This window comes from Panthera onca, chromosome X, assembly GCF_046562875.1.
Source record: "Panthera onca isolate mPanOnc1 chromosome X, mPanOnc1 haplotype 2, whole genome shotgun sequence".
NCBI lineage: Eukaryota > Metazoa > Chordata > Mammalia > Carnivora > Felidae > Panthera > Panthera onca.
The window spans coordinates 31,875,147-31,902,388 of NC_138357.1; the positions used below are offsets into that span (position 1 = coordinate 31,875,147).

The 27,242-nt window shown below is 46.0% G+C and overlaps 1 protein-coding gene across 2 annotated transcripts in view; it reads right to left on the reverse strand.

Moving 5' to 3' along the window:
- Nucleotides 1-13,915: 13,915 nt before the first annotated feature.
- The window catches only part of IL13RA1 (interleukin 13 receptor subunit alpha 1), a 60,211-nt gene continuing 46,884 nt past the window's right edge, over nt 13,916-27,242 (reverse strand). For both annotated transcript variants that reach the window (XM_081793276.1, XM_081793275.1), the window contains one exon: nt 13,916-16,696. In XM_081793276.1, the coding sequence (XP_081649402.1) occupies nt 16,604-16,696 (93 nt within the window). In that variant the 3' untranslated portion in view covers nt 13,916-16,603. The remainder of the gene's footprint in view (nt 16,697-27,242) is intronic.

The following is a 27,242-nucleotide window of genomic DNA, read 5'->3' on the forward strand; positions in this document are numbered from 1 at the left end:
GGCCTGGCCCAAAGCAGATGCTTAATCAATCTTTGTCGAAGGATGAATGAATGAACGAACGAACGAGTGAAAGAGAAAAGTAGCATCAGATAAATGTGATCATTGTTCTCAAAGCCTTTCAAGAGCTCTCCTATGGAAGAGGGAAGATTTTTTTTAATTAACTTTTTGTTTTGAAGTAATTTCAGCATTACGGAATAGTTGCCAGATTACTACGTAGAATCCTCCCACGCCGTCTATCCAGATTCCACCAGTTTTGAATATTTTGGGACTCTCTCACTACTTACACACTAATGTTCTTTTTTTCAGAACCACTTGCAGAACTGTTGCATATATCATTCCACTCTTCTTCTTCGCACTTCAGTGGGTAATTTCCAAGGACAAGGACATTCTCAGAGATAGCCCACAGCACAGTGATCAAATTCAGGAATTTTAACAGTGATACACTATTGCACTGTAGCGTCCTGTTCCATTGTTGCCAATTGTGTGGGAAACTTTCTCTGTTCCCTTCCGTTCCCACGGTGCAGAAGGATTAACAAGTAGATAGATCCGCGAGGAGTATGATTTTTGACTCTAGAATGGAAAGATTGATCTAAAAAGTGAGAATTGGCTATCAGTGAATGAAATGACATACCCCCAATAACAGAGAACCCCCTGCTGCTGGGGGTATTTAGGCAGAGACTAGATTACCTGTCAGGAATGAGGGAAGACAGATCCCCTAGGAAGAGGAGCTGCAGAATAGCTCCGTGTGTCCCTCCGCAAACCAGGTAACTTACATGAAACATACTTGGCTTTTTTTTTTTTTTTTTTTTTCACTTACCACTTCAGGGTTGGCTTTTTGAGTGGCTGGAGTAGCTGGTTTTTTTCCATGGCAGGGTGTCAAAGCAACCTCAGTGTTCCATCCACCTGAAAGTTCTATGAACAGGTCGGCCCTGAAATAATAACACTAACGTGTATTTTGTGCTTACTCTGAGTCAGGCACTGGTTTAGAGTGCTTTGCAAGTGTGAACTCCATTATGTCTCCAAAAAACCCAAGGATGTAGCTGCTATCATTATCCCTATTTTACTGATGAGGAATCTGAAGTTCGAGTAGGTTTTGACATCTTACTCTGGTTCAGATCTAATGTTCTGATCTGAATATTTAAGACATTATGTTCCAGTTCAAGTGAGTGTACGTGGAGATTTTTAAAATTGGCTCAATTCTTAGAACCTAGTACTTTAAGACTTCAAGAATATTAGTATTTCTTTATCTACTTGTATGTATTCCTTTCCAAAAAGGGGAGGCTAATTTGGAATTTGGTGGGGGGGGGGTCTCTATTTCTGTTTCCCAACTTTCTGATTGTTGTTTTTTTAAAGTTTATTTGTTTGTTTTGAGAGAGAGAGAGCAAGAAAGAAAGAGAGAGAGAGAGCACAAGCAGGGGAGGGGCAGAGTGAGACGAGAAAGAGAATCCCAAGCAGGCTCTGAGTTATCAGCACAGAGCCTGATGTGGGGCTCAAACCCACAAATCGTGAGATCATGACCTGAGCCGAAATCAGGAGTTGGACACTTAACCACTGAGCCACCCAGGCACCCCTGACTATTGCTATTGTAATTTTTATTTTTATTTTAGACACATACTTGTCACTTTAATTGACATGCCAACTCCAGATTCCAGACTGTCCCAGGGACTGTCTGTATAAAGCTGTTGAATCTCCCTACTGCGCTAGCATTCCAGAAGACACAGGAGCCAGAATGATGGCTCCTTCTTTCCTAAGCCTTGTGGAGTTCATATTTTTCAGAATATTTACCTCCTGGCTAATTCCCACTAATCCTTCAAATTTCAGCTTAAATATCGCATCCTTGGAAAAGCTTTTGCTACCTACCCTTCAAGACTTGGTCAGATTCCCCTGCTACCCGCTCCCACCGCATCATCAACCTTTCCCTCAGAGCAGTGATCACATTTCATACGACTGTTTTCTGTTTTTACAGTTAGACTGTCATACAATCGTTTTGACGGGCCGCATCTGTGTTTCTCCCTAACGTAGCCTCAGTGTTTAGCACACCGTGGCCACTCGATAAATGTTTCTCGAAGGAATGAATGAAAAGACGAAGACCCGGTTCCACTCCAGAAAAGGAGGTTGGCAAAAGAAAACATCAATGAGTAAGCGGTGCCCCTGGAGGCAAAAAGGAAGCTGTTCTAGTATCCAGAGTCAAAGCCAACCAGTGACTCAGTCAAAACAAGGGATTTGGTGGGCCCAGCAGGGAGTTGTGGTCCAAGCCAGAACCTTGGTCGGTAGCTATAGGACAGCAGCAGCAGCAGGAAAGATCTCAATTTAGCGCTAGGATGCCATAGCTGACCGGAAGTAGTCTGCTGTCAAGGGTTAAACCCTTCTGGAAAGACAAGGTACTAGAAAACACGTGCCCCTATAGTTTTCTTCATCAGGGGCAGAGAAATAGAGGCAGGCTAAAAAGACTTCAAGGAAGACCTACAAAAGGGTTTTGAGAGGAGGGGTTTCACTGGCGCCAAAATAATGTCCCCTGTCACTAAGTGGCATTCACAAAGCTGCCATTACCATTTCCACACGCAGCCCCCAGATGGCGGCACTGTATCACTCTTAAGCTGCAAGTTGCCGGTGAGCGCTCTCTCTACCCTGACGTCTTGCTTGCCATCCCACGACTGCCCCGTGGCAAGCTCGGATTTGGAGTTTCTTCACCCTGTGCCAAGAGGCTTACAATGTGTCTTCTTCTGGGGGTGACGCCATTGGTCTTTCCCAAGTGGCCGGCTCCCACGGCCCTGACTCTTGAAGCTTGCCTCTCGTTGCCACCCCGGGCGCCCTCCAACCCTGTTGGAAATCATGACCCAATGGTTCCCTCCAACAATCCATAGTCAGCATGTCCAAGATGGAATCCATATTTCTCATCCACCCCATCCCGCACCCCCCACTCAAGCCTTTGCTTCTCTACAGCACCTTGAACATCTCCCGTCCGTTCACAAAGTCCTGGTGAGTCCACCGCTAAAATAGTTCAGACCTGAGCTCTCCTCGCCAATGTTTCTGGCACAGGAGATCCTCACCACCTCTCAGCTAAGCTCCTAACTCATCTGCTTATCTCCACCATCTTCCTCCCACGATCCATGCTGCAGCCGCCATCTGTGACTTTACGCAAACTCCTCCCAGGACAAGGATGCTCCCCTTTCTTAATCTGTTCACGTTCTCCCGACACTTCAAGCTTCAGATCAACTAACCCCTTCCTCAAAAGCTTTTTCTGGGTCTCCTCCCAGCCCCAACATCCCTGCCTACGGCACTTTATTTGGACCTCCTTTTACAGCTCTAATTTTTCACACTCTGCCTTGAAGATCATTCATTACTTATATACACGACCATCTCCCTCCATCCCTTAGCCCAGGAGGGCAGCTATGGGGCACAAATCCTTCAGGTTACCCCCCGACCAGTACCCAATGAGAGATCTACCCACTAATGGATCTTCTGGAATGAAGGAATAAACACGTGGAATAGCGCAGACCCTCGCAGCAGGAATGCGGCTCCCAGACTCCACAGTTCAATTCAGTCAGCTTTGTTTCACTCCAATGTACCTACTATATCCTGCTGGTGACGGTCACGTGGTGTAGACCAAAATTTCCCAATGCTATTCAGGACAGCAACTTACCAAAGACTGCATGACTAAGCGTACACTCAGCAGGTTGAAGGAGCACGTACTTAACCACACATAATTTTCCTTCCCCTGCCCCTCAGACTCAGAAGCTTATTTTTCCACCCTGCTTTCCAATTCCCAGTACATTTACAAATACCAGAAACGGGTCGCACCATTTTGGCCCAAGTTAATCCATGCTGAAGGGCCCTTTCAATAAGACACTTCCAACGTGCTTATACTGGCCCTGATTCTGGGGGGGGGGGGGGGGGGGGCGGAAATGGCACAACACGGACAGGCTTTCTATTGCCATTTGCATAAACATTCTCTACACATATTAAAAGTTGGCGTTTGGTTGTGTGGGGGTGGGGCGGGGTGTGTGTGTGTGTGTGTGTGTGTGTGTGTGTGTGTAGGGTTTTTCTTTCCCCCAGGGAAACCTGGGTGTTGGTTGCGTAAGAACTTCTGAATTTCAAGGCCAACCTTGAGTTTTCACTTCTTTCATAGATGACTTACTGTCCCTTGTAAAAACTTTCCAGAGTTCCGTGGAACACAGTTACACTAGTGTTTAGTCACAGCAGCCTGAAAGGGGGGAAAAACTACTGTGTGAGGACACGGCCATATTCACGACTAGACGCCAAAGCAGAGAGGGTTCGAGGGCCAAACAATCATTAGCTCCCGAATCCTTGCCCCCTGTACATAACAAAGCATCGGCATTCAAAAATTGACCATGAGCCTTGCCGGATCCCGATTCGAACACGTTATAGAAACAACAAAAACAACAACAACAACAACAACAACTTGAGACGGTTGGGGAAGTGTAAACACCGACCGGATATCTGATAGTATTAGGCAATTATTGTTAATTTTTTAAGGTATGATGATGGCGTTGTGGTTTATTGATTGATTTTCACTACGTACTGTTTTCTTATCTTACCTTTTTGGAAATGATCTAGATAGTCAAGAATTTAACTTTTTTTTTTTTTAAAGTAGGCTTCGCACCCAGCATGGGGGCCAACCCGGGGCTTGAACTCATGACCCTGAGATCAAGACCTGAGCTGAGATCAAGTTGTCAGGTGCTGAACCGACTGAGCCACCCGGGTGCTCCTCAATGAATTTAACTTTACTCGTCATTTCACTTCGCAAAACTTTAAAGATTTTGGAAGCTATTTAGAAGTTTGCCTATAAACCTTTTAATCTTATTTACACGTGTTTAACTTACTTCTTCCTAACAATTACATGTAGACTATCCACAAAACTTCATGAGGCAGTGGACAAAGTCGATCATCATTTTAAGGTTTTTTTTTTTTCCTGACAAATTTGCAACAGAGATAACAGGAACTTAAGTGATTTTCAGTAAACAGGGGCAGGATAAAAGTTCTATATTTAATCCTGATAACTCTAAATTTTTTTTTATGCTTATTTTTGAGAGAGACAGAGACAAAGTGTGAGCAGGGGAGGGGCAGAGAGAAAGGGAGACAGAATCCAGAACAGGCTCCAGGCTCTGAGCTGTCGGCACAGAGCCTGATGCGGGGCTCGAACCCACGAACCCACGAGATCACGATCTGAGCCGAAGTCGGATGCTTAACCGACTGAGCCACCCAGGTGCCCCGTAATCCTGATAACTCTAAACACATGTCCATTTTAATTAAACCAACAACCTTAAATAAGCTTTGATAATGTGTATTTTCCATGTTGTATGTTTTTGTTTTTTTTGAGATTTTATTTTTCTGTAATCTCTACATTTCACATGGGGCTTGAACTCACAACCTGAGGTCATGTTGGCCTTTCTTGATCACAAGAGCACGGATGAAATGGTCAAATGTCTTATAAGGAGGCAGAGGTCAGAAGGAAGAGGAAATGAGGCAGGGCGAGTCTGAAAAGAGAGGAAGTTAGGAAAGGCCTGGAACATGGACTCTTGCCAGACTGGACAAGCCACTGCCCGCCAGTGAGAGAGCCCTGCAGCTGGTAGCTGCTGGAGACAGAAGCCTACAAGAAAGTAGTAGGGGGGCCTGAGCGGCTCAGTCGGTTAAGCATCCGACTTCGGCTCAGGTCGTGATCTCCCAGTTTGTAAGTTTGAGCCCCTCAGGCTCTTGGAATTCTCTTGGAATTCTCTCTCTTTCCCTCAATCTCTCTGCCCCTCCTCTGCTCTCTCTCTCTCTCTTACTCTCTCAAAATAAATAAATAAATAAACAAACGTTAAAAAAAAAAGTAGTAGACTTGGAAGGGGAAAGGTATCTTGTCTACGCATGCAGGTGGGGGCTCGTGTGGGACGCAGCCGCAACATCAAAGCTGTAAAGCAAAAAAGCGAACTCACGTCTTGGGTAGGGCTATCCTGGTCTCCCTTCTAGTGCTTTTGGAGATGTCGTGGACATAAGACATTCGGTGTTCATTCTTAGTCCAGTTCTCGAGTCAAACAATAACTCATAGGATCACCCTCCGGTTTGCTCTGCAATTTTCAAATCTATTAAATCTTAGGTCAGCTGCTAGTTTTCTACATCTGCTTCTATTCTTTTCTAAAAACAACCCCAAGGGGCGCCTGGGGGGCTCAGTCGGTTAAGCGTCCGACTTCAGCTCAGGTCACGATCTTCCGGTCCGTGGGTTGGAGCCCCGCGCTGGGCTCTGTGCGGACAGCTCGGAGCCCGGAGCCTGCATTGGATTCTGGGTCTCCCTCTCTCCCTGTGCCCGCCCCACCCCCCCAACACTCACACACACACACACACTCTCTCTCTCTCTCAAAAATAAATAAACATGAGAAAAATTTTAAAAGTAAACAACCCCAAATTGCCATTGTATTGATTGTTAATATTAGACCTGAAGGGCCCCTGTGGATCGCTTACTCCTTTTCTCACAGGTGACAAACGGAGACAAAGAAAAGAAAGGTGACTGGTCTAGCATCGCACAGCACAGGCTGGCATGAGATCCGACTGGTTGGTGCCCATGTCGTATAGGTTTTTTTTTTTAAGTTTATTTTTTGAGAAAGAGAGAGAGAGAGAGAGAGAGCAGGGGAGGGGCAGAGAGGGAGAGAGGGAGAGAATCCCAAGCAGACTTCACGCTGTCAGCCCAGAGCCCATTGCGGGGCTCGAACTCCCAAACCGTGAGATCATGACCTGAGCCGAAATCAAGAGTCAGACGCTTAACCGACTGAGCCACCCGGGCGCCCCTATGCCATACAGTTTGAATGTCACTCCTGGTTGAAAGAAAACGATCAACTAAATAGAGCGAACCTAGATTGCTCCTGGCTCATGTACCTTCTTCCTCTATAATTCTAGGTCTAGTCTCCACGGGGCCTCTGTGTACAGACTACGCAGCTCTCGGGTGTAAAGCTCACAGTTAAGCCAGGCCTCCCCTCGGGGCTGAGGTTTGTCAATTGCCCGTAAGCCTCCCCAGCGCCCCCACCTCACCTTAATCCTCATACATTGTTTACACGGCACTCGCATGGGGAGAAAATGGTTTGTTTGGGCTCCAAGCCAACCCATTTTACTGCCAAGGAGCAGCTATCCAGCATTATTTTTCCAGTTTTCATCTACCCCAGGGGAAGGAAGGAAAGGAGGGAGGGGAAGGAAGGAAGGGAGGGAGGGAGGAATAAAAGAAGGGAGGGTAGGATGGATGGATAGGCAGATGATCGATGGGTGATAGATATTAGATAGATAGATAGATAGATAGATAGATAGGGAGGAACCACGTTTGATTTTAGTGTTTTTAGAAGCACAAAAAGAGTTCAGATTCTAAGTCTAACATTCTAAGATTCAAATGTAGAACTCTTTTTCTAAAAGCAGGGCGATTGGAAAACGTCACGCAGCTACCACAATTCTGTACAATGAGGGTAAATAGTGTAACATGATGTTGTAAACACCAGACGTTTTGCAGCCGCCAGAATGATCATTTTCACATAAGAGGTGGGGGAAGGAGGGGCACCTGGCCGGCTCAGTCGGCGGAGCGTGCAACTCTTGATCCCACGGTCGTGAGTTCAAGCCCCGCGTGGGGTGTAGAGATTACTTAAAAATAAATCTCTCAAAAAAAAAAAAAAAAAAAAAAAAAGGAGAAGGAAATGGTGCCAGAACAGCCACATGTGCTTTATAAAAAGCCACCGTTTATTAAAGTTCGCTTCCTATGATTTATTTCATCCACACCTCACAATACCGTTTGAGGTAGGTTCTCTTAACACCCTTTTACAGATCAGAGCTGAGGCTCAGGTAGCCCGAGTTAAGGAAACTTCCCCCAAAGTGGAACCAAACGATGATTGAGTGGAACGTGAGAGAAAGACATGAAACTTAAAGAATTCATCCAGGACATCCACTATCCCGCTCACAGCAGTTCTAGGAATCAAGAAAATAGAAAGGGAGATTATTACCTGAGAAATCACACAAGGTGACGTGTCCAACATGAAGGACAAGTTGTGAGACTCAAAGGGCTCGCCAAAGCCCAGCTCAGGGAATGGCAGGATATGTGGAAGAAGGCTTAGCACTGTTACATTTTAAAGCGCTAGAGACCGAAAGAAAACGCTTAAAGCTTGCGGAGAAAGACGAGGTACGCACAGAAAATTGGAAATCGATCGGGGAATCAGACCTTTCAAAAGCAGCACTGGAAAGAAGCAAGAGAACATAGTGGAATATGGTTTTCAACGTTCTGAAAGGAAATGGCTTCTATTATGTTTTAATGTTTATTTTTGAGAGGGGGGTGCAGAGAGAGAGAGAGAGAGAGAGGGAGACACCGAATCCGAAGCAGGCTCCAGGCTCCGAGCTGTCGGCACAGAGCCCGACGCGGGGCTCGAACGCACGGACCGCGAGATCGTGACCTGAGCCGAAGTCGGCCGCTTAACCAACTGAGCCACCCAGGCGCCCCTGAAAGGAAATTGTTTCTAATTAGAAATTCGTCACCTAGGGCAAATTTTAATCATATGCGAAGATGTATTCAGACAAGGAAGGGTTTTATGAAAATTACCTCCCGTGCAACCTTTCTGAGGAAATTAGTGCATGGTGTAGTCCAGCGAAACCAGGGTGTAATGCAAGAAAGAGGGCAAAATGAAATGTAGGAAACAGAGTTTAGCAAAGAAGAGAAGCAAAGGAGGACGGCTGGGTGGCAGGCCGGGAGGGCAGACATTCCAGAATGGATCAGGAGGGCAGCAAACTCCATGAGGACTGCCTCCATGAAGAAAGAAATGGAACTCATCAGTTACTTATTTTTCTTAAGTTTATTTATTTTGAGAGAGAGAGCATGAGGGAGGCCTAGAGGGAGAGGGCAGGAGAGAGAGAGAGAGAGAGAGAGAGAAGCAGGCTGCTCACTATCAGTGCAGGGTCCAAGGCGGGACTCGAACCCACGAACTGTGAGATTGTGACCTGAGCCGAAATCAACAGTCTGACACTTGACTGAGCCCCCAAGGCGCCCCTCATCGATTACTTATTATATGTGACCATGCTCAATGGAGTTTTGTGGTTCTATCAGCAAGTCTGGTTGGGGCTGATCTCATGACAGGTGCATAGAAAAACAGATCAAGCCAAAAAAGAGACAATTGGGGAAAAAGAAAAGAAAGAAAATACAATTTAATGGTACTCCACATGGATCAAGTGTGCACCATTATACACTATGATGCAAATATTGATTATTTGAACCAAAATTGTTTATATGTATGGGAGAGAAGTGTGAGTACGTATGGGGGGGGGGGTGGGACACAGAAGAAAGCTAGTTCCTCATGTTCCGTCGCAGAGATTCCGAAATCGGTAATTTCTAAACCTAAATAAAAACAAGAAATATCCCGAAGTATTAGGGCGTTATTCAGAAGAGTTATATACCCAAAGAACCCACCAAAACTTGTAGAAGCAGCTGAAGACAACACAAACGTATGATCTCATACTTCTGTGGGTCAGAAGTCCAACACTGTTGGACTGAATTTTCTGCTCCGGGTCTCGTAAGGCTGAAGTCATGTAGTTGGCCAGCCTGGGCTCCTATCTGGAGGCGCTGGGGGAGATTCTGCTTCCAGGCTCCTTCGCCTTGCTGGCAGGATCTAGTTCCTTCTAACACTTCCGAAGGGCCTCTACTGTCCTCCAGCCAGCAGCGGCACTTTGAGTGAGTTCTTTCTGTGCTTTGAATCTGTCCTCCTTTTCTGCTTCCAGCCAGAGAAATTTCTCTGCGTTTAAGGGCTCAAGTGATTAGGTTGGGCCCACCCAGATTATACAGGATAATCTTCCCATTCGAGCATCTATAATCCTATTTTTTTAATGTTTATTTTTGAGAGAGAGAGAGAGCAGGAGAGGGGCAGAGAGAGAGGGAGACATAGAATCCAATGCAGGCTCCAGGCTCTGAGCTGTCAGCGCGGAGCCCGACGCGGGGCTTGAACCCAAGAACTGTGAGGTCATGACCTGAGTTGAAGTCAGACCCTCAGCCGCCTGAGCCACTGGGGCGCCCCGAAAATCTATAATCTTGATCACATTTGCAAAGTCCCTTTCGCCACGTAACAGAACATTTTCACGGGCTCCAGGGATAAGGGGGAGGGTGTCTTTTCTGGGAGCAGGAATCAGGGGTCAGGAGTGGTAGGGCAGGGGCCTGCTTGTTTGTTTTTTATAAGCCCTGTGGTATTCTTTGACTTTTTCGCTTAAGTGCGTGTTGCATTTTGACCGAATGAAACCCCAAAAGTTTAATTCCGTAGCCAAATCTGTGAGTATCGAATTCCAAGGGACCCTATGTTAGGTCGCGTATCAAATGTAGTCACTAGGCACGCGATCGGTATTACACAAAATCCATTTTTGTGTTTCTAGGCAAAATGACGTAAGATCTGCAACACGTGTTAAGGAGTATTTGTTGGGCGCAGTCGTGGCGGGGGCCCTTGTGAAAATTCTGCTTTGGACGGGCCACCGGGCTCATCCGGTGGCCCACCTCCTGCGTTCTTACCGTTGTGTTAAAGGACCCGCTCTGGTTATTACTGGCAGCTGCTGCTCGTGGCTAGCTACTTCCTGTAGCAACGGTAGGTGACTGTAAATGTAGTCCCTTGGTATGTAAAACCAGCCATTATCTTAGTTTGTGTCGGCTGTCACAGTAGAGCTAACCTAGTCCGACCTGCCCATTTTACAGATGAGAACACGGATGCCCGGGGAGACGAAGGGGCCCTTCCCACGGCATTGCTAGCGTCCGCAGCAAAGACCCTCACCCTGCAAGGAGCTCCGCAAGTCACGTTGCTCTGTGCAAAGCAGCCTCCCCCCAACTAACCACCTGAAGCTCAGCCAAAACTTACTCACTTCTAAGTTCCTAGCGCCTCGTCCGTTGCCTAGCACCTAGGTGAATGAATGCGCAGGTGAATCTTAAGATGCTGTGAAAATGGCCAAGATTTTAAGATGCTCGCGTGAATGATTTAAATTCTCCAACGGCTTCCGTTTGCCAGGCCACCTTGGCCACGGTTTGCAACAAAATGTTTCTTCCTTATTTTTTTCCGAGTTTATTTATTTTTGAGAGACAGCGCGTGAGCAGGGGAGGGGCAGAGAGAGAGGGAGAGAGAGAGAGAATCCCAAGCAGGCTCCGCAGTGCCAGCTTGGAGCCCCATGCAGGGCTCAAGACCCATGACGTGAGCCCAAATCAAGAGTCGGACGCTCGACTGACTGAGCCACCCAGGCGCCCCCGAGTGTTTCTTCTTTAGGCAGCTGCCTTCTCAGGACAAATAAATATATCACTGGCCGTCTTATACGGGCTCTAACCTTGGGCCGACTTGGTTAAGTGTCTCAGTCACTTACTAGTTGTGTGACCTTGCATCTACACAACTCAATTTATGTCTGGCTCCTCATCTATAGACTGAAGATAATAATGGCCACCTCCCTCAAGGGACTCACATGGGAATTTAGTGCAATAAAACACGTAACTTGGCACGCATTTAGCCGCTCAGTAACCATTTTCTTTTTATGTAATTTTTTATACCTAATAACTGTTGAAAACTAGCAGAGAAATATTTTTCTGTTGCTAATAGTAAACTAATAGTATGGCCATTAGGAAAGAGTGTTAAAGGCCAGAGAATCTTCAGGAAGAACTCCTCTGGGGATTCATGTCAAAAATGGGGGAGCACGTCCAAATGTCAACACAACTCCCTTCCTTAAAGCAAAAGCATGCCAAGATTGAGCTGCAGTATTTACGAAGAACTTTATTGCTTGATCTAATCACCCGGGTTTCAAAGAAGAGTCTCTGAGATAAGTGTTCTGGTTTCCTTGTTTTCTTCTAAAATGACTAATACTCTAAGAGCATAATGTGTTACTCATGTGAGCACAGAGTCATGCTTGTAAAAGAGGAGGACCCGACGGAAAATTACTCTGGAAATCAAACGTGCTTCGATCATTCCGTCTCCTCTCCTCCTGAGACAAGGTGAACATGTTTATGGCTGCAAACATTTGTTTTCCACAGATCGCACATAGATATAAAACCCCAAGTGTCCGCACTCAAATGTTTCCTGTCAGAATATTCAGTACGCTGATGTAGGAAGCAGCGAAGCTTTCTTGTTTAAAACAAAACAAAGCGTACCCGGAGATAGATTTCCAGAATGTTCTTGGATCATTCTAGACAGTTACAGAAATAACCTCACCAACATCAGCAGCCCCTACCCACACCCTCGGCTTGGGGTTTTGTAAAGATTCAGGGTAATTAATAAATGCGGTCTGCCCAAAGACTCACTCTTAGAGCTTAACAGTGTTAAATAACAGAAATTCTACCAAGTCCGCTTTAAAGCTCTAACTGGCTTTGTTATTCGAATCATGAACTGAGCGTAGAGAGGAGTTCCAAAGGGCTATTGAAAAGGAAAGGCTTTTAAAGGTAGAGAGGGAGTGGAAAAAAAGGAAATTAATAGCAAGGAAATCTGTGGTTTTAGGCAAGGTGTCCATGCTAAGGGGAACGGGAAAATTCCTAGTGCTGACCAGAAAACTCCACGTTGACTGGTTACAGGCTAGATTCTTGGAGGCTGCGACTGCAGTTAGGTTAGGGATTAGATCTTGTTTTACTGACTTGGGGCCATAATCTAAGTGACACCATTTTGGGCCTGTGGTTTTCTTCTGAACGACACACATGAGAGAAAAAACCCTCCACGACGTTCAAACCATCTTGCTGTCGTTCTAGAAAATTTGAGACTATGTTACCATCTCTTAAGAGAACAGCTATTGAAAACGGATGTTCTTGCTCTCGAATCTGACCTGCTAAAGTGGCTAATTTCTAACTAGAAATTATATATATAATTTATACCATCAGAGTCTCCTTTGTGTGCGTGTGCGCGTGTGTGTGTGTGTGTGTGTGTGTGCGCGCGCGCGCGTGCATTTGGATTTTGTTTTTCTTTTCCTACAGGTTTTCTACCACTGCTTGGGAGGGTCACAATTAGGATGGGGACAACAGACATTCTCTCTCCGGGGTGGGATGACATAATGGGCAGCATTCCAGAGTGGCTCCCGGGGTTCTGAGGTGTTGGTGAAGGTCACACCCTTGACCCCGGTGACGCGCCGCTCTGCGGGGAGGTGTTGGTGTCACGGTAGCCCTGCTTCACCACGAACCACCGGGTTGTGTACGTCAGGATGGAGACCTGCGACAGCCGGTAGAGCAGGCCCCCTTCTTGTTCTTGGCAATGACCTATTTTTCCGTCCTGGGGTTGGACGACGGCTGGTGGAGCCCCTCTTCAGCTGCCAGCCCCATGATGCCGCCTCCCCGGCGCCTGTGGCACCAGCTGCCACACTCTTGTCACGTGGGGAGCCACTCCCCCTCCCGGGCCTCCTACCTCCGCTTTGCAGCAGCCCAAAGGGTGCATTTCCCTTAATTATCAGAACTACGATTTATCAAATACTTCTGTCCCTTTAGGTTCCGCTTGCACAGGCTGTGCTCGTAGTAAACTGAGTGCATGCTCTTATCAGAAAACATAGGTGTTCCTTAAAAAAAGGTTGAGGGGGGGGCGCCTGGGTGGCTCAGTCGGTTGAGCGTCCGACTTCGGCTCAGGTCATGATCTCACGGCCGGTGAGTTCGAGCCCCGCGTCGGGCTCTGTGCTGACAGCTCGGGACCTGGAGCCTGCTTCGGATTCTGCGTCTCCCTCTCTCTCTCTGCCCCTCCCCTGCCTCACGCTCTGCCTCGCTCTCAAAAATAAACAAACATTAAAAAAAGAAAAAGAAAGAAAACACAGGCATCCCGAGAACAGCAGGGAAGCTTGCGAGAAATGGCTGCCAGACAAAAATCACTGTCTTCGTTTTTTTTTTTTCCACAACATCTATTCTTTTAACTCCGATTTTTCCGCCACGCGCTCCTTACGACACGTTACCCCAAAATGAGACCACAGGAGAACACGTGGGTGACATACAAAAAGACAATATTTATTTCACTCAAGCTTTCCTATTAAGAAGTTAAACAAGATGACCCCGAGTTTGAAGGCATTACCAAAAAATATTCTTCACGTTGTTTCACGTATCCCTCCAGTGCCCAGATAAAGGAACAACTTAATGAAAGAATAAGAATGACCATCCTTACAGTGGGTTTACTTAGGTCTGTGGAGAAAAACAATCCATAGAGTTGAGGCATCAGACAGCAAACGAACCTACCAGTTTCCTACAGGTGATGGAAATCCCACTGACGTATTAAAGTTTCCCACGCGCTCCCAGACCTGGGGGGTCGCTTTTCCGTAATTATAGAACGGCCCTGGCTAGTCCCGGAACTCGCTGCCCCCTTTTCCCTCGACTATCTTACGGCGAAAAGAGGAGAATGGCGCCGGATACAGCTTCCCCGCTTCCAGGCTGTGACCGTCAACACCGGCAGCCCCTCAGTGACTCGTAATACCAAGGTGTCCCCCTGGCTGCCATCTACATAGAAAACCAGGGGAAAAAATGGCTCTCGGGGAGGCGTTTAGTGGGTGTGTTGCTTTCTAGAAACTGCAAAAGACTTGACGAGGAAATAATCTCGCTCCTACACGGGGAAACCAAGTGTCCTTGCCAGAGAACCTGAGAACGAAGTGGGGACATCTACTACGCCCACCCCAATGTGACCTCCGAAAAAAAAAAAAAAAGGCAGCCCAGGGAGGAAACCCGTTGACATCTACCCTTGGCGAGGGATTTCCTCAGAAAGGACGGGCACATCCCTCCTCCACCCCAGCCAGGGCCGGCAGGCTGCCACTCTCGCCCAAACCTGCGACGAGCGGGCATCTCCCACCGGAGCGGCGCTGGTCACGACGCCTGGGCCGCATCCAACAGGTGGATGTCTGCAGAACTTGTGGTCGTCGGGCTTTCAAGTTCCTACCAGGAATCTGAGTCCGTGTGCCTGAGGTGAGAAACACTGGGGGGCAGGGGGGGGGAGGGCGAGGGGGACCCCTCACTTCCACGCTTCGTTAAACCTGGAGGAAAGAGGAGGAGCAGAGGGGAACGTCTCTGTGCATGTGTTGTAGGGCTGGGTGCCGGTGGAGCCCTCACTTGGCAGGCCAAAAAAACCCCAAACAAAAATGGATACAAATGTTGGAGCCTCAGAAGCTATCGATATAAGATGCAAAACCTACTCGTAACCACTTGGGGCAGCACGGGGGAAGGGGAAGACGGGACTCTCCTCTTCTGAAGTGAACGGCGAAGTTCTTTTTTTTTTCTTTCTTTCTTTTTTAATGTTTATTTATTTTTGAGAGAGACAGAGACAGAATGCGAGTGGGTTAGGGGCAGAGAGAGAGGGAGACACAGAACGCGAAGCAGGCTCCAGGGTCCGAGCCGTCAGCACAGAGCCCGACGCGAGGCTCGAACTCACCAGCTGTGAGATCACGACCTGAGCCGAAGTCGGACGCTCGACCGACCCAGCCACCCAGGCGCCCCTACGAACAGCGAAGTTCTAAGTGAGGAGAATACCTCCTTTCTGCTTAGAAAAATGCATAGAGAAATAGTAAGCGCTGAAAACCTTCAAACGAACGCAGACTCATGCAAGAAGTTCCATACAAAACATGCAAGAATCAGTCATTGCTTCTTAGTCGCCTCACGCTTTACCTGAGGTGCAGAGTCCTCCCTGCTCTTCTAGGTGTGCTGAGCAGCTTTATATTCTAATTGCTAGCGAAAGGGGACAGAAGGACACGACGGCGGGAACGGGGGGGCCGATGGGGCAGGGGAAACGGGTACGGGAACCGGGGAGCCGAAAGCTCTGGAAAATGACTGGTGGAGATAGAGGGGTCAGAAGAGAGGCGTCTCAACTGGACCGTCAACCCTTTGAGTGGTGCCTCCCACCCGGGGGCCTAGCACGATCTGGACACAGGCGGAGTATTTGACTGGAGTAGCAGAGGTGAAGAAGAAACAAGACGCCACGAGAGATGGCACGGGGCAGATCCCAACGCCCAATAAGGCATTCGACCTCCACTGCCCTTAAAAGCCTGCCACGGCTCTGAAAGGCTCTTGCTGTCGTGGCCACGCTCATGGCCAACACTGACGCCCGGGCCTCCCAAAGCGGGGCAAGATGCTGCTCAGGGGGCTGACGAGTCCGGACTGCTAAGGGTTTACAGAGCCACAAACACGCCGTGAGATCCCGAACAACGGATAACAGGTTTCATCAATTTCGTTTGTGACAGATTCCATCAAGTTCGTTTGGTAGATGCTCGCCGTGACTCAAGTCTGGCATTAGCGCCTGCATCCAGAATGAGTCCCCCCCCCCCCGCCCCCACATAAAATGCATCGGTGTGGTGGGACACAAAGCGTACAAACCAGGCACAGAACACTCAGAAGTCGTCACAACTCTGGATAAGATGACCTCTACCGCCATCACCGCTGTTTGCTTTGCCCCCTACTTTGAAGCCTTCGCGAGGGAGGTCTGCTTTTCTAATTCAACGACAATGACTCCGCTCTCTTCGCCAAAGAGCCCCTTGTGTTTAGTTTCTCAGTGCACGACTTGACATGAAGACCGTGGCTCTTACGAGCTGCCTGTTTTTAAATGGCCCAGTAGTTTCGCTTTCCATTTAACACGTTCCCAGATAACAAACGGAGAGTGGGATGAATCGTCACGTCGAAGGGTAAAATAAATTAGCCCCGTCACTGAGAGGCTCTCTTCAGGTTTTCTATCAGCACAACAGAGTCAGTTTCTTCTTTGGTTTGCTTCTCATAGATGTCGTACTTCTTCCAGTGCTGGAAGGGAAGAAAACACACACACGATGACTCTTCTAAACAATGTTCTCTCCCTGAGGACTCCCAGCCAGGGCCTAATTTTAGGTTTGCGTGCATGGAACCATGAGTGTATGCCTTCCTGTTACGGTTTTGACTTTTTTTTTTTTTTTTTTTGACCTAAGGATCTTCGTCTGTTTGAACAATGAAACGAAACAATCAGGAATTAACATGCGAGGTGGGGGGAGAGCGTGGGATCGTGACGCAGCGTTTAAGAGCTATGTCAGAGGAAAAGAAAAAAAAGAGCTATCTCAGGAGATACATTTGGGCATCTTCGAAACTGGAAACCGAGTCTCTTGAAGAAGAATAGGGTGGCAGTGCTTTTCCTTACTTTAACTGTCACTTCCTTTATTTTCTTACTACCCAAATGTGTCCTCTGTTCCAGAGATAGAATAGGCTCCAAATGTCAACCAGCATCTAGGCCAATGGCGGTATATAAAATGTCCCCCAAAAAGTCTTACCGCAGTTACAACTTTGTAAAGACCCTATATTAACAGTTTCACGTGACAGCATCTGCTAGAACCAGGAATTATGCGTAAGGTGAGCTCATCTTGAGCTCAATGTTAAGTGTGTCTCTTATGGTAAAAGCCAAGATCCTGGCCTTTGCCTTCTTTACTTATAACTCAAGGGAAAGGGTGGAACCTGAGCTCAGTCCCCTCATCTGTAAAATAAAGTCACTAGACGAAACCCGGTGTCTATGCAAACTATGGCGTAAGAGCAGAATCCAGCAGGCTGTTTTTGTAAATAAAGTTTTATTGGAACCCAGCCACGCCTACCGGCTTCTGTACTGTCCGTGGCCGCTTTCATGCTACTGTGGCGGAGGTGAGTTGCCATGACGAGGACCGAAGGGCTTGGTAAGTCAAACATATTGACTAGCTCTTCACAGAAAGCATATGGAGGGAAGAGTTGAGAAACGATGCTTAAAATTTCCAACTTCTTCTAAATTATTTAACCCTCACAGCCCTAGTAGAAGGGCTAAAATAAAAAATACTGACAATTCCAAGTGCTGCCACAGACACGGAGTAACGAGGTCCCTCATCTATTGTTGGCGGCAATGTCAAAGAGTACAGCCACTATGGAAGACAGTCTGATGGCGTCTTAGAAAACGAAGCGTACACTTACCGCATGACCCAGAAATCCCACTCTCAGGTATCCCCCCAAGAGAAAAGGGAACATCGATCTACACGCAGACCTCTACATGAATGTTTACAGTAGCCTTTGCTCATAAAAGCCCCAAAGTGGAACCGAGCCCAACGCCCTTGAACAAGTGAGTGGCTAAATCAACCGTGGTACAGCGCTACAATGGAATGTCGCTCAGCAACAAAAGGAAGTAAACTGCTGACACATGCAACAACATGGATGTCTCTTAGATGCATTATGCCTAGTGAAACAAGCCAGACTCGAAAATGTAGGTATTTGATGATTCCAGTTGGAGGACATTCTGGAAAAGGTAAAAATTTAGGGACAGAAAGCAGATCAGTGGTTGCAAGGGTAGAGGGTCAGGAGCGAGGGGGCTGACTACTAAGGGGCATGAGGGAACTTTGCAGAGGACAATGAAGACGTTCTGTATCTTGACGGGAGCAGTGGCTACAAAAGTGCATACACTTGCTAAAACTCCTCTAACCGTAGGCTCAAGGAGTAAATTTTATTTGGCGTGAATCAAATCAACAAACCGGGAGTTTTGAAAACATGAGATGCAGAGACTTCAAATAAAAAAAAAAAACAACCTGAAAAAAATTCCATGACCTTGAAATAATGGCTTATTCAATAAATGGCACTGAGACAACTGGCTAAGCATTTGAAAAATAAAGTTAAGCCCTACTTGACGGCCCACGTGCGTAAATTCCCTGTGGATTAAAGACCTAAATGTAAAAAACAAAATCAAGTAAGTTCTAGAAAAATACACTGGGCAACAACTACATAAGTCTGAGATACAAAGAGGCTTCCTACACATAGAAAATAAAGATCTGCATGCACAAAAAAGAAAAAAAACTTCCGTACATCGTTAATCACCCTAAATTCCATACAAAGGCAATCAGATGACAAGCAAAGGATTAGTAGCTGATAGACCCAAAGAGCTTCACAAACTACAAGGTTTCCAAAAGATGAATATGGAAGGGAAAAAAATGGACAATGGACAAGAATTTCACAACAGAATTACTTCAAGCCGATGGACATACCAGAAAATATGAAAGTTGATACATAAAATTAAAACAAGATGCCCTTTGGGGAGCCTGAGTCAGTTGAGTGTCAGACTCTGAATTTCAGCTCAGGTCATGATCCCGGGGTCCTGGCATCGAGCCCCGCATGGGGCTTCGTGCTTCGAGCGTGGAGCCTGCTTAAGATTCTCTCTCCGTCTCTCTGCTCCTCTCCCCTGCTCTCACCCGCTCTCTCAAAAAAAAGAAAAAAATCTTAAAACAAGATGCCCTTTTCTCATTTGTCAGTTGGCAAGATTTTTTTTTTTTAAATTAGATACACTCACGCTAGCAAAGGCGTGGCAAAACCACCACTGAGACACCACGGAGACACTGAGACAGGGTATATAAGTTGGTACAACCGACTTGTCATCTACGCTTCTTGTGAACGATTTCGGAGTATGTGTTCTAGCACTCCCCTTTCCTTAACACGAGGGAATCAGACTCTACATCTGAAACCAGGGTGTTTCATTTGACAACATATGTTACATATTTTTATATATCAGTAAAACAGATCTACCTCATTTTCTTTGCCCTGTGCATAATATTTCATTGCCTGAATGCACCATAATTTATCGAAACAGTAACCGTAATAGATATTTACCCTGCATATCCTTTCTGATGATAATGTGCCAATATTAATCACAGAGTTTAAGAAGCGTAATCTCCTTTGATCCGGCAATCTTACTTACAACAATTTATCCCCTCAAAATAATAAAACATATATGCTAATATAGCTGTGAAATGACCCCTATGATAATGACGTTTAGACGTCATCTAAATGCCCAGTAATAGGGACTTGGTTAGGTACGTTATGATATAGTCACACGATGGAATACTATTTAGCCATTAAAAAGTATATCATAGGCCAAGGTTGGCAAACTTTTTCTGTCAATGGCCAGATGATAAATATTTTCAGCTTTGAGTCTCTGTCCCAATAACTCACTCTGCTGTTACAGCACGACAACAGCCATAGATGACACGTAAATGAACAGGTATGGCTGGGTTCCAACAAAACGTTCAGGGACACTGACATTTGAATTTCAAATAGTTTTCATGTGTTAAGATGTAGTATTCTTCTTCGGACCTTTTCAACCCCTTAAAAGTATAACAACCACTCTTAGCTTGCAGGCTGTAGACAAACAAGCAGCAGACGGGATTTGGCCCGTGGTCTGTAGTTTACAGAGGATTTCTGGGAGAAATGCAGTGGTTGGCGGCATAGCTTCTGAATCTCCGCAGACGCCACCATAAAGAACACAGCAGGAAACAGAAGTCGGGTAAGTAGAGAGCAAAACTCGGACCCACAGACACAATCTACAACAAAACCGGGACAAAATGATGCCCCCCATGGACCCTGAGATATGAATGGTTAGAACAGATCAGAGCCAGCGACAAGAGCACAGTGGAATCTGTCATGGGGGAGGATGGGGAGGGGAACCAGCAGGACATTTGACAGATACGAGGACTCTAAAATAACCCGGACACCAGCAAGCTAATTTATGAACAGCAAGTGAGCCCGGCACGGGTCTGCCCTTTCGAATAGTGACTGGGTACGAGGAGTCCATGGTATAGCCTGGGAGCTGCCCGGCCCTTATGAACTCTTGAAATCACCCCAAGCTCCCTCCCCGGGCAAAGGGCCACTCTGAGGAGCCACCAGTGCACACAGACTCCACACTGGCCAGGACAGAGACAAGAGAGATCAAACAGAAAGTCCAGGTAGAAGTAGAGGAGGCAGGGGGCGCCTGGGTGGCTCAGTCGGTTGAGCTCAGGTTCATGATCTCGCAGTTCATGGGTTCTGGGTTTGAGCCCCACGACAGGCTCTGTGCTGACAGCTCAGAGCCTGGACCCTTCTATGGATTCTGTGTGCGTGTGTCTCTCTCTCTCTCTGGCCTTCCCCCACTTGTACTCTCTCTCTTTCTCTCTCAAAAATAAATTTCAAAAAACATTACAAAAAAAAGTAGGGGAGGCAAGACAAGGTGGGGGAGATTTCGGTAAGAAATTCACTATATTCTGAACAATTGTAAAAAGTGCTAGAAGATGGAACTCCATAGCCATGAAACTGGGGAAAAAAGAAAACTATCCTAAATCAAGCCTCCTTCTAAAACATCAGGGAAATGAATTTCATGTAAAAATCAGCAACAGAATAAAATCCTGGCAGAATTAAAACATGCAAGAATGTCCCCTCAAATTACATGAAATTATAGTCCAATATTTTAAAGCTAGCTCACATATATTAAGAAAAAGTTATATGATATGAAAATAATGTACATGATGTGAAAGAACATAAACATTTAGAATAAGAACAACTCAGAAATGACCTGTTAAGATTCAGGAAAGAATGAGAAGGAAAAGAAAATCATTTCAGAAATGAAGATTAAGCTAAAAGGAACACAGGGGTAAATGAACACAACAGATAATACCTCAAGAGAAACAGCAGATGAAAAGCAGGGGTTTTTTTTAACTAAAAAAAAAATGAGGGGGCACCCGGGTGGCTCAGTCGGTTAAGCGTCCAATTCTTGATCTCAGCTCAGGTCATGATCTCAAGGTTCGGGAGTTCGAGCCCCGAGTCGGGCCCTGCACTGATGGTGCGGAGCCTGCTTGGGATTCTGTCTCTCCTTCTCTCTGCACCTCCCCTGCTTGTGCTCTCTCTCTCTCTCTCTCCCTCCTGAGATAAACAAATAAACTCAAGAAAAAATTTTTTTAAAAAATGAGAGGCCCCTGGCTAGCTCAGTCAGAAGAGCATGTGACTCTTGATTTCGGGGTTGTAAATTCGAGCCCCGTGTCGGGTGTAGACATTTAAAAAACACGAAGGCAGGTAAAGATTATTCAAGAGGATGTAACAAATACAGAAGATGGGCAAAGAAAAGGGAACACAATAACTGAAATCCAGAAGTGGAGACATGTTTACTGAAATTAAAAAAAGAACGACATCTGAAACTACATACTGAAAGGGGCACACCATATCCCTCAGAGAATCAGGCCAGGCTGACCAACACCACCACCAAGGCACGTTCTGGCAAAATTACTGGACATTGAAAAAAAAAAAAAAAACTTTTGACAACCAGACAGAAAAGACCAAGTGTTTGTTTGTTTTTAAGTAAGCTCGACAGCCACCGTGGGGCCCGAACTCACAACCCCGAGATGGAGAGTCGCACGCTCCACCGACTGACTGAGCCAGCCAGGTGCCCCAAGACCAAGTGTTTTAACGCAGAGAGAAAATTATATTGTCAGCCGACTTCGACATTTTATGCCAGAAGAAAGTGGATGCCATATTTAAGATACCCGAGGCAAGAACATGTGAGCCATGGACTTTGTATCTAGCTAAACTGATTTTCAATGATTAATGCAGCAAAGTCCATCAATGTGCAAATAATTCAGGAAACGTTGCTCCCCTGAATCCTCCCTGAGAAAACTTTTAGAGCTTCCAACCACCAAAGTGACTGGGGAGACATGAACATAAAGACCAGTAGTGAGCAGAAATACCCCCACGGAACGAAGACCAAACGTAGGCTATAGGGGACACACCGTAGTATGTAAGTTACATGCACTGACAATGCAGACACTGGACAGCTTTCGAAACAGACAGACAGAGGGGAGGACACAGGGAAAAACTGCCCTTTTTAGTGATCACTGAAACTTATTTTATAATTTGTCAAATGCTCAGAAATTCCTTCAGTTGCACCTGCTACTTTCTCATCTGTTAAATTCAAATAAAATTAAATATGAGCATGTCGTTAAAACATATCATATGGTTGGCTAAGAGTCTAGACTAGAGAATCAGGATGCCTGGGTTCGGGTCCCACTTCTGACGCCTGCTCGTTAAGTTTGGATCCTAGCTCTGCTGTGTCCTCGCAATGTGATCTGGAGCGAGCCACTCATTACCACCACCCGCCCCCCCTTCCCTCCCCCCCCCCCCCTCCGCCGCCCTGCCATGGTACCTCACCGTCCTCATCCGTGTACTGGAGAGAATACCAACTGCAAGAGGGGATCAAACTAACGAGGGAAGTGCTTAGAAGAGTGTCTGCTACAAAGCAGAAGTTCAGTAAGTACAAGCCATTATTACTGTCGTCATTATTACCCCACTGACCAATAAAAGTTCCATTTCTCTATGTTGTTCCCACAACATTCAAGAGGGTTCTGTCTGGGTCACAGGATGAAGAGTGATTTTTAGCCTTTTCTCTTTTGGTCTTGTGTATTTCTCATGTCTCTGTAATGAATACATATTGCTTTTAAAAGGAAAAATATTTTCATTTTTAAAAAATGTGTGCTGAACATCACACCTTCATTGGTTTCTAGTCATTAGACCCAATGGGTTAGCTGTGGTGGACAGGAAGAAAACCAATTTATTTTAACAAAGTGAACAGCGCAGAAGAGATGGCTTCCAAGAAGACATTCATTTTTTCGATTGCCTTTTTTCGTTCCTAAAACTTGGACTATTCTCATTTCCACCCATTATCAGCATCATGGCCTTTTCCTGAGGACTGCTTCTATGAATATGTCTATGTAAGAAAAGGGAACAAATGCTCTGACCTGTTGTTCAATTTCGTAAATTATATGCCAGTCTCATTTCAAAATTACTTGTAGAAAAAAAACTGAACCCACAAAATTACCAGTCCATAATTCAGCTCACACTGCCAATTTTTTAAAACAAGGTAATCAACAACAGAATAATGGCCAAATATGAAAAACATCGTAGATGGAAAACAAATCAGTGTTTGGGAAGAAAACATGACCGGCTTTTGGTTGTTAGTCATCCAATTCTAGAAAAGGCAGCACGCTATACAGGCTTTTATATTTTAAAGAAAAAAATTTCGTGGCACAGTGGAATGCTAAATCCCAATTTAAGAAGACTTTCAAGATTTGGTTATTTCCCACAGTGAATTTTCCACAGAAGTGAAGTGGGCCTCAAGGCCACCTAAGCACCATGCAAAACACTGGCCTTTTGTAGGAATACAAGTCGACAGATTACATGCCCCAGTCTTCTGCAGATCAACGTTCACAAAGAAAGTGGAACAATATGAATTGTGGATCGCCATGCCTCGAAAATCGCTGCAGCTTAAAACAGACCCAGTTGAGGGGCACCTGGCTGGCTCAGTCAGTAGAGCGTGCGGCTCTTGATCTCGGGGTTGTGAGTTCGAGTCCCACGTTGGGGGTAGAGATTACTTAAAGGCGGCGGGCGGGGGGCGACTGAGTGGCTCAGTTGGTTAAGCGTCCTACTCTTGATTTCAGCTCAGGTCATGATCTCTCGGTCGTGAGATCGAGCCCTTTGTCGGGCTCTGCAATGAGTGCGGAGCCTAATTGGGACTCTCATTCTCTCTCTGTCTCAAAATAAATAAACATTAAAAGAAAAAAAAAAGAACCAGTTGAATGTGGTGTGAAGGGAACTCATTTGGTACTATTTGATGGACCCAAACCCCGCTTCACAATGAAAATGAAAGGGAAAGAATGAAAGGCGTATCTGCCTTCCTAGCAGAAACAGAACTTCAGAACAACCAAAAAGCCTTGGAGTACTAAGGGCCAGCTCATAAACGTAGTTTCGATGATAGGAAAATCATCATTTCACGACGCCTGCTGAAATCATTGATTTGATCGATGAGACCAAGCGGCACAAAAAAGCATCAGCTGAAGAGCTGACCGGGTGCTAACTTAGCACCACGAGGACTATCGCCAGGCGGCACGGGGCTGGAAAGCAGTGTAAATGGCTGGAGGGGACACCCCGTCAGCACCTTAAACACAGCGCTCAATCTCAGCCTCCCTAACGGTGGGAGGACCGGATACTACCTGTCTCCCAACAAGTGGAAAAGTTTTACAATGGACTGTTACACGAGACTAAAAAACGGATCACTTTGAAAGCGCAGCCATGCTATTTTGGTTACGTTCCTGGTTTTTCTTTTCTTCCTCTTCCTCTTCTTCTTCTTCTTTTTTTTTTTTTTTTTTTTTTTTTTTGCATTCCTTGTTTTTAAAGATACACACTGAAGTGGAAAAAAAAAAAAAAAACACAAAAACCAACAACTCAGCAGCATTTGGAAGTCAACTCCAAGTTATCGAGCCGCTTTCCAATCAGGAATGTTAAACTGGCACGGTACTGAAAACATAATTGGTTTCCAAGAAGCGGGGGAAGAATAGATCATTTTTTACGGGTGAAAAAGAAAGGCAGAGGCAGGAGGAGAAGCAATTCCCTCCGCACAGCCCCCTGCCCCCAGACATGGCCCGCAGCCCAATTAGTCACAAAGAAAAAGGCAAGCAGCAGAGCAACAGGAAGAAACGCTGTTGGCCACAGCGTTACCATGGGGACAAGCAAAACACTGTCAAAACAGTGGAAACCTTAAGGAAAACTATAGGGAGGATTTCATTTATTTGCGGCCACACCTACGTAAGTTTCTGAAAAGAACCACTATAGGTGGTGTAGCGTGGAAGACGAGCGTTTAGAAAGGGCATGGCTTGTTTTTCAGGCTCAGGAGACACCAACTTTGGGCTACGATGGCTTCAGGTTCAGGTTCTGCAATGGCCTGTCTGTATGACAGTCCTGGAGAAAGGTCTCTCAGGCGCCCACTGCCCCCATCTCTAAAATGAAGGGGTAGGACTAGCATCTAAGAGTTTTAAAAACTGACAAAGGTAAATAATTCGGGGCGCTCAGATGGCTCAGTCGGTTGAGCGTCCGACGTCGGCTCAGGTCACGATCTCGAGGTTCGTGAGTTCGAGCCCCGCATCGGGCTCTGGGCTGACAGCTCAGAGCCTGGAGCCCGTTTTGGATTCTGTGTCTCCCTCTCTTTGGCCCTCCCCTTCTCACACTCTGTGTGTGTGTGTCTCTCTCTCTCAAAAATAAATAAACATTAAAAAAAAAAAAGATAAATAATTCAACATGTAAAACATCCACCTCACTGGATGACCCCTAGGGCCATGTTCATTCTATAATTCGATAATTCTAGAAGTAAAAGGCTCATCTTTCTGCTGCATATACAGTTCAATTGATAAGACTTGGTGCCGTGCAGAGAAAAGATGATTCATTTGCTTAAAAAGAAAACATGAAAATTTGTTCCATTCCCCTTTCCCCTGTCTGGCATTTGTATTACACTTTTAGTTTTAAACCCTGATTTCATTTAATGGTCTGCAACCACCACAAACAAAAACATCTTATGCTTTTAGCGGTCCGTCTTGTCAGCGTATCCGCCTCGCTAAATTCTAGAATTCTCTGACTCATCGGGATAACATATTATCCTCTACACAGCAAATTGAAAAAAAGCAATTTTCCCATCTCTGAGACAGATAATTGATCTGATTTCGCTGTCGATGTTACTGCCGTTCACTCTATCACTCGGGCTCGAAACCTTGAGATTATTTTTACTCCGTACCTTTCATCGCCCAGAGTCCCCAAGTTGTAATGAGTCGCCTTCAATAATGTCTCTTGCGTCAATCTCCCCTGCTACCACCTAAGTTCAAGTCCCTATTATCTCTCAAACTCAGATGGCCAAAATATTCTCTTTTCCCTTAATAACTTGTACAGGACTTCTTTTATTACAAAAGTAATATGTGCTCGTGATAGGCAATCTGGAAATTTCAGAAAGGTAGAGAATAACATCAATTATCCACGCGGTCCTTCTGCCCAGATGATCATTTTGACTCCTTTCTTTCCACTCACTGTTCTATGCGTACATTCGTGTGGTTTTATAAAAGTTAGGATTGTAATGTACTATGCAGTTATGATGTTTCTTACTCTTGTACCAGGAGCAGTTCGCTGTGACATCAAATGCTTTGAAAACCTAACCTGGGTTTTCACTAATTCTCCATTGTGGGTGTCTCACTGGCTTCTAAAGTCTTCGTGTTAGAGACAGACGCTGCACTGACCATCCCGGTGCCATTGTTGGATTATCTCCTCATCCTAAAAGTATAATTGTAAGATCACAGATTCTTGTTACGTGTTCCCAAGTTGCCCTCCACAAAGTGCGTGAGAAGTGCCAGGCCCCCACCCCCACCGTCCCACTTGCTGGCATGGGCTACTATCACTCTTTACAAACTTATTGGGCCGGAAATTTATCTTATCGATGCTCGGGCTGTATGTCCTGTATGTATTCGTGAGTCCAAACGCGTGTTCACAGACATTGGGCGTTCGTACCGCGGCACTTGGGCTCGTCTTCGTTCTGCTGAGAGGGGTAGCAAACTCAAAGGTGTTTCAGGGGTCTGGCACGTGAGTTACCTCAACATGTGAAACCACGGCGGGAACCGGGAACGAGAGGGCCAGAGATGAACTGGAAGAGTGTGCGCCATGCCAAACGGAAAGATTTTAAATACGCCACGCTGGCCAAACAAAGCGTGTA